The sequence below is a fragment of the Lissotriton vulgaris genome, chromosome 7 (genome assembly GCF_964263255.1).
Source record: "Lissotriton vulgaris chromosome 7, aLisVul1.2, whole genome shotgun sequence".
Classification (NCBI taxonomy): Eukaryota; Metazoa; Chordata; class Amphibia; order Caudata; family Salamandridae; genus Lissotriton; species Lissotriton vulgaris.
In genome coordinates, this window is record NC_141695.1 from 9,534,033 (window position 1) to 9,544,389 (window position 10,357).

General features: G+C 48.1%; 1 protein-coding gene across 1 annotated transcript; it reads right to left on the reverse strand.

The window, feature by feature from the left end:
* Positions 1 to 3,908: 3,908 nt before the first annotated feature.
* LOC147700494 (uncharacterized) lies at positions 3,909 to 8,161 on the reverse strand. Its single transcript, XM_086928440.1, has 2 exons — positions 6,579 to 8,161; positions 3,909 to 4,645 (listed from the first exon to the last, which is right to left on the reverse strand). The coding sequence occupies exon 1, from the start codon at positions 8,155 to 8,157 to the stop codon at positions 7,105 to 7,107; it is 1,053 nt and encodes a 350-aa protein (XP_086784566.1). The 5' UTR covers positions 8,158 to 8,161; the 3' UTR covers positions 3,909 to 4,645; positions 6,579 to 7,104.
* Positions 8,162 to 10,357: the final 2,196 nt, after the last annotated feature.

The following is a 10,357-nucleotide window of genomic DNA, read 5'->3' on the forward strand; positions in this document are numbered from 1 at the left end:
GGCGTATATGAAACAGAAATACGATCCCCCACCATTCATGAGAAAATAGATGCATCAGAAAAGTTAAACATACATGAAAGAATAGATAATAGTTTTAGACAGCAAAGGTAGAAACAGAAGCATTAGATGAAGAAGGATTGCATTATAATAAAGTTAGAAATAGAACACACTTGAAAGTATTTGCAAATTTGTTGGTACATTATGTGGAAGCAATGGAAATAAGTGATTGCTATGTTTGTATGAAGCTACCATTATCACTAGCCGAAGGTGTCACTTATCACCATTTGCCGCTGACACATGGTATTTCATGTAGTATTTTAGCTAGTTTATTTTATAAGAAAGGACCTTTACAATATTATTATTCTAACTCAGACGTAATTTTCTCTTACCTTCCAATACGTAGTAACCTGAATCCTGTACATACTAAGAGTGGTGTAACACGTTATATGAGTGAATATTTCTTAACAGTAGGTACAATAGATATAGCTGAAGCCCATACAAACAATATCACATGCATTTTACATGAAAAAGAAAAAATATTTTTGAACTTAGTTGAGAAAATGAGGGAAGATTTCCAAAGAAAAGCTACTGAACCGAAGTGAAAAATTCCTAAATGGACAGAAAATAAAGAATACACCTTGAATGGGAAAACTCATGCTGCTATGTTGCTTGACTTTGAAAAGAAAGGGAAACTCTGTCTCCACAGGGAGAGAACGTGTTATTATAACAATATATTTATTGGTTCTAGTGAATGTGAACACAATTATAAAGTAATTGGGGGTTGGGGTTTCAAATATTGAACTGAGCCAGTGTTTCCTGGGATTAATTATATCTGTGGGAACAAAGCATATTACAAATTGCCTGATCATTGGTATGGTAGTTGCTATTTTGGAATAGTATTCCCAAAAATATATATCATGTAAACACAATCACTGGAAGTAATGAAGAAATTAATGGACTAACACGTAGTAAAAGAGCTAGTTTTTCTGAAATTGTAGGTGATATATTTAGTGCATTGACACCTACAGTGGGAGTGGATCTGAACACTCAAAGAATTTTTGAATTGTCAACAGTGGTGGATCGTTTATCGATTGACACTGCTGGTGGATTCTTAATGATCAATACCGAATTGGTTGTGGTAAGATCAATGGTTTTACAAAATGGACTTGCTCTTGATACATTATTGGCAAAAGAGGGCGTAGTCTGTAGAATGTTGAAAGTGCAACATTGTTGCACTTACATACCTGACAAAAGTGTTGAAATCAAGGGGTATGTAAGGAATATTACACATTTGGGAAAATAACTTAAACCACTGGAGCTTGATAGTGCATGGAAGAGACTTATAGATGGTCTTTCTTCTATAGGTAATGGGTTTTATAATATAGGGAAAGGTTTTGTAGGTAGAATACTGATGCCAATGGTGGGAATAGCCCTACTGATTTTAGGGATAATAACTTGTTGCAAATGTCGCAAGCATAAAAGGACATATACAATGAAGAAGAAAGGAAAGAAAAGAAATATTAATGAAATTGAATTAGAAGAGCATAATGGACATTTGTAGAAGAAAGCGAAAGACCTTCACATGAAAAATGAAAAGAATTTTAACAGAAAGTTTGAAGAAATTGAGATGGGTGAAATGTAAAAGTTTATATCTGTGCTCCTAATGAATCATTCGTTGCACCCCCTTGTGCACACCTTCTTGTTCTTGGTTTTATTCCAAGGACTTCATTAAAGAATGTAATTCACTTTGTTTGAAATTGGAATCTTTTATTCAGTTTCTTTTTTCATCATTGTTTGATTGTTAATCATGAAATTATTTCAGCATTTCATCATAATTACTCCATGTGACATATGGCATCTGCCATGTTGTGGCAGTAATAACGACAAAGTATGTATGTATATAAGAGCTTTATTTCTGCTACTGGTCTCTACCCTGTCCCTACTCTAACTGCCCCTTTCCTGTTGTGACCCCTCCTCTTCCCTCAACCCCTTAACTCCTCCCATCCCAACTACTAGACTGCATACAACATTACATCTCCCCCTTTGTTAACAAAGAAACAACGAAAATGGAATTGTTCCTAGTCCATTTCCTCAATTAGTCTTTTTGGCTTGATTATGTCTCGTCGTGGTCTGAGACTAGGTCCAGGGTCCACAGGCGCACTCTCAGGTGGCCCTTCACATCTTGGAACGGGACTGGGTTGACTTAGTCCGCTACTGGCACATGGTGTCGTGCCCCTTTCAAGTGCTTCTTTCAGGCCTGGTGTGCACTTTTGGAAATGGGACACGTTTCGAGTAATCCTTCTTTGTCCAGACTCAGCAGTGATCATGGTGCCTTTCTGCTGAGTGATAGACAGGGGCTCGTTTTTGAATCGACAGTCTGTCTTCCTGGACTGCTCCTGTTTCACTAGCACACAATCCCCGGTCTGAAGAGAGGGAGACTTTGCGTGCCGTTTTGCGTCTGCATACGTCTTCATTCTGCTTTTCTCTGCGTGGTCAGTTCACGTAGTCTCTTGATGGGGGCGAGTCGGGGACACCGGTGCTAGAGCTCCTTCCCACGTCGGGATCCTTGTCCTGATGGGTCGCCCGAGCATGAGAGTGGCAGGGCACTTCCCAGTGGTGGCATGTGGGGTGGTTCTGTATGCCCTTAGCACTTCGTTTAGCGCTGTCTGCAAGTCCCTCTTCTCGAGCGTGGCCTGCTGGAAGGTCTTCTTGAGTGTGGCCATAAACCTTTCGATGGTACCATTGGCCTGTGGCCACAACGGCGTAACCTTTCGGTGTCTGAAGTTCAGATGCTTCGCAAATTCATGGAACTCATGACTGTTGAATGGCGGACCATTGTCTGTTTTGAGTTCCTTGGGGACACCCCACGCAGCGAACACCTCATCCAGCACGGCAATTGTGCTGGACGCATTTGTGGAGGGTACGAACCGGGCTATCGGGAATCGTGAATACTCATCAATGATTGCTACCACATACCGGCCTGATTGGAGAGGTCCATAGACGTCCATGGCCAGTTCCTGCCATACTCCTTCTGGTAGTGGAGTCATTTGGAGAGGAGCTGGAGGTTCTCCGGGTCTTACTAGCTGACATTGAGGACAGTCTTTCAAAGTGGGCTCAACCATTTGATCGAGTTGCGGGAACCACACTCTCTCTCTCAAGGCTCTCTTGGTGGCAACCACTCCACGGTGGCCCTCATGTGCGAGGTTGATCACCCCTTGCCGTAGTTGTCTTGGAATTACAATCCGATGGTCCCTGAGTAGGAGCCTCTCTGAGGTGGTTGACAACTCATCACTGACGTGTCGGAAGGCTTGCATTTCTTGGCGTATTTGAGGATCGCTTGCTACATCCCCACTCTCATGTCTCCAACGGTGTGTGCGCAACCGGCGCATTACCTTTTGCAGGATGTTGTCTTGCACCGTTGCATCTTTGATGGCGTCTATGGGGACTGCCGGTGGTCGGGCTACGTCTACCATGAAGTGGATATACTCCTCAGCTATCGAGGGGCGTGACTCATGAGATGTCTGCGGGTGTCTGGACATGTAGTCCGCTGGATTCTCACCCTTCCCGGGTTTGTGAATGATGGTGAATGTGTACTCCTGCAGTCTCAAACCCCATCTTTCAATGCGGGGCGGCATCTTGGCTTTGGGGTTGCCAAAAATGGTGACCAGGGCCTGGTGGTCGGTGATCATGGTGAAGTGCTTGCCGAAGATAAACACATGAAAGTGTTCACAAGCCCAAACTACCGCCAGGCTTTCCTTCTCGGGCTGGGAGTAGGCTTTTTCGGTGTCGGACAGGCTTCGGCTGGCATACGCCACGATGTGGCGCTGTTCCGTGTCAGCATCATACTGTGCCAGAATGGCTCCCAGGCCCACGGGACTCGCATCTACTGTTATTTCTGTTTTCCGTTTGGTGTTGAAGTAGGCCAAATTGTCTGCTGATTCTACTGCTTGTTTGATCTCTTGGAAGGCTCTCTCGCACTGAGGGCTCCACTCGAATGATTGTCCTTGTTTCGTGAGGGCACGAAGTGGTTGGCTAATGGTTGCACAGTCCTTGATGTATCTGGAGCAGTAGCTGGCCATTCCTTAAAATGATCGAATGTCACTGACGTCTTGGGGGCTCTTGGTGGTATTGAGAGCGGTGACTTTCTCAGGGTCGGGCTTCATTCCTGCCCCTGAAAATATATGACCAAAGAACTTGAGAGTGGATTGGTGGAATTCACACTTGTCTTTGTTCAATGTTAAGTTCGCCTCCAGGAGAGCATGGCACACTCGGTCTAGGGCTTGGTCATGTTCTTGGGTGTTGGAGCCATAGACCAGTATGTCATCACTGTAATTTAGTGAGTTCGGGATGTGTCTGATGGTTTGGCGTATGACCTCCTGGAATATTTCAGCTGCTGAGGAAATTCCGAAGTTTAGTCTTTTGTAGCGGAAGAGGCCCATGTGGGTTGCAAACGTTGTGATGTACCGTGATTTCTCGTGCAACTCGAGCTGATGGTAGCCCTTGTTGAGGTCCTTTTTCGAGAATACTCAGGCCCCATTTAGTGCCGCTATCATGTCGCTCAGGTGTGGGTCTGGATGTCTTTCCCGTTCTATCGCTGTGTTGGGAAGCCTCATGTCCACACACAGCCTTACTTTCTATGGGGTGCCTTTTTTTTTTTTTTTTTAATTTTTGAAAACCTTTATTTGTGTAGATGGTTGCATACAAATACGGGCCTACAACCCAGAGGCCGGCCACAGAACAAACTGGAAAGCACCAAAATCAATAAAAAGTACGGAGTGGTTACGCAATACTACACAATGCTGCGAGTCCATAATGCTAACTGAGTGTAACCCCCCGGCACAGGATCACAGAAGGTTAATTTTATGTTAAAAGAATAAAGGATCGGTTGTATAATAAGCGTCCTGGTGCACATGGCGGGGAACAGAACCAACAACATTATAATAGGGAATCCATAGATCTGTCATCAGAATAGTCCAAAGCGTTCAAGCCATAGATGCTCTTGCAATTCTTCTTCGGTAATGTCCACCCGCAACCTCATGTGCCCAAAGACAAGCAGAACATCACTCTCATAATAGTCAAATTATCAGTGAGACGGATAAAGTTGCAATCATTATACAGCCCAACCCGGAGAGTAAAAGAAAACGAAAATACTAGAAAAAAGGAAAAGGGGACTCCACGTTACTGTACCCGCCCCACGGCGATAATGGCGATCAACAATCCAGACAGCAAACATTCTTAGGGGCGGGGCGGCTAAGTCAGGATAAGCAGAACCTGAAATTACCATATTATATAGGAATACCCAATCCTCCCCCCCCAGGCACTCACCCCGCGGGAATCAGGCACAGTCATGGAGACCCAAGAAAAGGACACAAAAGAGCCATAGAAACAAGTAACTATCTAATAGACCCCAATCCACCCGCCCCATCCTGCACCCCTGTTGAAGGCTATGGCCTACCCCTCCCAGCAGCGTGCCTGTCGCCCTAAACATGAACCCGAAATATAGAATGAGATAATATAGGGAAAGGGAAAGAAAACAGATAAAAAGGGAAAAAGGAAAGCCAGGGGAGAGGATACCATGTAACAAGGCGCACGGCCCCCACCCCCCGCCCTTACAAACAATTAGTGCAGCTCAAAACGAAACTGGCAAGTTTTCAGGTAGCCATACATATTAAGGATTTAACAAATTATCTCAATTTGGGGCATTCCATAACTCCATGCACCGAACAGCAGTCCTCTGGATTAAGAACCGGGCTCACCCCAGTCCTTTCTTAGCTATCGCCACGATGTATGTCGAAGTAGCGGGCATAAAACAAAGCGGAGAGAAAAGGACGTGGAACAGCCGCTGAACGGCCAATGGAAGCAACCCATGGGATCTCCTCCGCCGACGGTAATGCATCGACATCCCTGGGCGTTCCACAGCATACGGAATCAGCCGCCATTTTGCGATTACAGCGCCGTCTTTTCGGAACCAACTCCTGGGGTGGGCTCACAAGCAGGACCCCCGCGGGATCCCCCTCAAGCACCCAAACAGCAGCCTCGATGCAGAAATGAGGGCCACCAAAAGAGGGGGACCCGCCGGCGCCACCGCTCCGCTGGAGCCACTCTCTGCCACCGAGCGATGAAGTTTGGAATAGCCGGGCAAGGCAGCAAAGGGGGGAGCCACCAACACGGCGTCCCCCACACACAACTTGCCGCACCTTACCTCCGGATCACCGGACGGTAGTCCCAGGCGCGCTCAGTTGCCTCCGGCTTTTTCGCACAACGGTCTCTTCCGGCCGGCCTCCATCCTCCACCCGAGGCCGCCACCAACACCGTCTCGCCGGCTACTCGCTGAAGGCAAGGTCCCGGTCTCCACCCCACGGAGGCCGCACTTCCTGGGAGGACGCCGCTGCGCACCCACTGAACGCCGGAGCCACCAGGACGGGTGGTAAGTATCAGCAGACCTTCATCTATAAAATGTTATCGTTTTTGGGCAGGATGGGCGGCAGGATAGATGAGTTTGGGCAGGGAGGCCGGTGGAGCCGAGCTAAAGTGCGGCCATCACGATGTCGAGCTTGGCTCCTCCCCTAAGGGGGTACCTTTCTTGGGAACGATCACGACCGGTGATACCCATGGTGTGGGGCCGTCCGTCTTCTCGATGATGTCTGCCTGGAGTAGTTCCTGGATCTCGTCCTCCACGGCTTGCTGGAGGTGGAAAGGTACTCTTCTTGGGTGTTGAGCGACAGGGCGCACTTGATCGTTTATGTGCAACCGAATCAGACATTTATTAATTTTGCCCAATCCACTGAACAATTTTGGAAATTTCCGGACAATGTCTGGGTTGTCATGTACTCGATATAGTATCTCCAGTAGTCTAAGTCTTTCCGCTGTGGGCAGGCTGAGGAGGCAGTCAGCTTCAGGTCCTTCAATGACATGGATGTATGCCGGTACTGCCGTGGATTCATGTTTGAGTGTTGTTGCAAACTTGCCCAGACAGGGGAGTGGCTTTCTCGCCATCCAGGTGAACACCCTGACATATGCGGGGCTCAAGGCCGGCGGCAGCTTCATCTTCCTGTATTCAGTCACGGGCATGTAGTTTAGTGAGGCCCCACTGTCAAGTACAAATTAGGTGGCATGAGTCCCACCCTTAATGTCTAACGGAAGGTACTTCTTTAGCTGGTCTGGGTCTGCTACCATGCATATGTATTCATCGGTGTAGGTCGTTTCTCTCGAGTTTGACCTCGACTCCCTTGATGATGACCTTCTGGTCCATTGGGATCTGTGCGATTCTTTGCTGGAGTGTGACGACCCAGACGACGGTGCTCGGTCTTGCACGGCTTTCGCGTAGTGCCGCTTTCCTTCCGGTCGGAATCTGGTTGTTTCACTCCTTCTTTCCTTGTTGAAAACTCCGCACATTACCTCGAAGTGGTTCATGCGCCCACATTTTCGGCACTTTTGGCCCATCGCGGGACAGGAGTCTGTGTGTGGGAAGTCATATCCACATCTATAACATTTCCGTGGATGTTCAGGCTTTTTGTTGTAGTCCGTTTTCCTTTCTCTTCTCCGGGATTCGTGTTGTCGGTGACTCTGATGGCCGCGTCGTGATGCTGGACGAGACCTTCTCTGGTGATTATCGGGCATTCTCCGACTGTTGGAGTTTTGCGTCCAGTATGCTTGTTCCTTCCGATCGCCCCGACCAGTTGCCATGTTCTTAGCGTGTTCCTCCGCCTGATCGTATACTCTTGTCATCTCCTCAATCTCGTCCAGATTGTTACTCTTCCGTAATAAGCGCCTGCAAAGGGTCTCTGAATGACAGCCCTCAATGACTCTCAGTCGAATGGCATCTTCTGTTGAGAAGGAGTCAAAGTTGCAGTACTGCGACAGGCGGCGCAGACCTGCGATGAACGTGCTCATCATTTCGTCTTTGTCTTGACTCGCTTGATAAAACACATACCTCTCATAGTCTACATTTCTTTTGTGCACAAATTTTCTGTTGAGCGCATCGCGCACCTTATCATAGGTCCCTTTGTCGTCCGCCGGTAGTTCTTTGATGACCTTCCCGATCTCTTTGCCGACCAAATCGCGAAGTGCAATTAGCTTGTCTATGTCTCCTGTGACTTTTGACCCTTCTAGGTAGTCTTCAAAATCCTCTAGCCACTCTTGCCACCGGGGGCCCATGCTTCCACCCGCCACTAAGGTTAGTGGCTCCGGGGGACGTAGATGTGAGACGATGGGCACGACCGGGGTGGTCGTAGCCGCTGCTGCATCACCTCCGTTCCTGATGGGTGACGGTGCCATGGCTGAACTGGCGTGTCAATGTTGCACTTTTATTATTATTTCCTTTGGGCTAGAGTGCTCTTGTAGTGTTCAATGTTTGTTTCCGCCTTTCAATGTTTGTCTTGTTTTACCACTTGCACCCGCCAGTGCTTGTTTTGTCTTTACAATGCTTGCTTTGCATTTGCGCTTGCACTCGCCAACGCTTGTTTTTGTCTTTTCAATGCTTGATTTGCTTTTGCGCTTGCACTTGCCAATGCTTGTTTTTGTCTTTTCAATGCTTGCTTGCTCTTGCACTTGTACTTGCCAATGCTTGTTTTTGTCTTTTTCAATGCTTGTTTTTTTTTGCTCTTTCTGTGGTGCCTAAATCCAAAATGGCCGCCCATTCACTTCACAGGGGTGTCCCTTGCAGTCGCCTGACTTCAAAATGGCCGCCCCAGTCACCCACGAGGCTTAGTTTCTCAGCAGCATCGGTCACACTCAGTCTCTTGGGCACTCACCGAGGGTCTCTTCTTTCAACAGGAGGGACCTGGCAGCTTTGTCTTCACTTCTAGGCCACTTTCCACCATTCAGGTAGGCCAGGGGCGCGCTCCAGCGTCTCGCGCTTGCCGCGTGCCTTTCCTCACGCATCAGGGGTGAGACCTGATGCCAGCTCGAATTTGGCGCTTTATCCCGGCGCCTCCGCAGCTCTCACTTGCTTTCTGCCGCGCTCCTCACTCAGGCAGGTCACTGCAGGAAGGCTGGGGTGGGCTCCCAGTTCCGTCCCTCTGGTTTTGGTCTTCGGGACGCACTCCCGATTTTCGGCGCAAAACCGCGTCAGACACCGGAGGGACAGCGCTTTGCTTTCCACTGCTCCAGGGTGATTTCACACGATCTCCTGGTCGTGGGACAGCTTCTCCACCGCTGGCCTAGGACTGCAGGCGGCAGTGACTTCAAGGCACAGACGTCGCGACGGCGATCTTGTCTTTCTGGTGCCTGGGACAGGGCAGTTCTCGTTCCTGTTCTTCAGCAGGACTGGTGGGTTGCTTTCATCCCACCCTCGTCGCCAGTTGTCATGTCGTGGCAGTAATAACGACAGACAAAGTATGTATGTATCTAAGAGCTTTATTTCTGCTTCTGGTCTCTACCCTGTCCCTACTCTAACTGCCCCTTTCCTGTCGTGACCCCTCCTCTTCCCTCAACCCCTTAACTCCTCCCATCCCAACTACTAAACTGCATACAACATTACAGCATCTGTGCAATTGTGAAATAACGTACATTAGACACCAGGACGTGATTGATTCTCTCTTTATTCCGGAGCACCGGGACATATATATTCTCTCAGCAGCGGTCGGCGCCAATATGCAAGATGGCCACCTTCCGCTTCCGCTTATCCACTTCCCGTTCCGTTAAGCGGAACACTAGACCGCTACCACATATCTCCCCCCTTTATGCGACATAACACAACAAAGCTTAGTTCTTACTTCCAGCCCATATCAAAGTCCTTGTATTTCTCTGGCACCTTCACTTCTCTCCCGGCTCTGGTCTTCACTGTTCCAACTCCTTCTCCCTTGTCCTGTTCCTTTCTGTCCACGTGTCTTCCTGCACCTACTCCTTCTTTGTCCAACACTTCCGTACTCCACTCTTCCTCGCACCTGTTCTTCATCCCTTCACTCGTATCTTCTTCTCCATCGCTGTCTTCTACTTGCTGCACTCCTTCTTCTACATTCTCGCTTCGCCTTCCACTACTTCCTTCTTCACCTTCGTCCACTACATTCTCTGCTCCTTCCTCTGTCTCTCGTTCCCATTTTAGAATCTTGCTGCATTTAGCCATTCGGTCCTGCGACCACACCTTTCCGTCACTGAGCAGTGCCGACCTGGCGTAAGGCTCCAGTACTTGTAACGGTGGTGAGAATTTACTTTCTCCCTTCCTCTTGAGGATTGCCAGTTTGACTCTTACCCAGTCGCCCTTCTCCAGTTCCACTCCTTAAGCATTGTGTCTTTTGTTGAAGTGTGTCGTGAACACGTCTTGTGCTCTTTCCAGATTTCTTCTGACTACAGCTGGAGACCATTTACTTTGTACCACCAATTTCCTCCACGCAACGTTATCTTTAGTGAAGGCTTC

Bases quoted from the DNA above. Each gene is read 5' to 3' on its own strand.
- LOC147700494 (XM_086928440.1), bottom strand. From the start codon at position 8,157: ATGGGCCCCCGGTGGCAAGAGTGGCTAGAGGATTTTGAAGACTACCTA.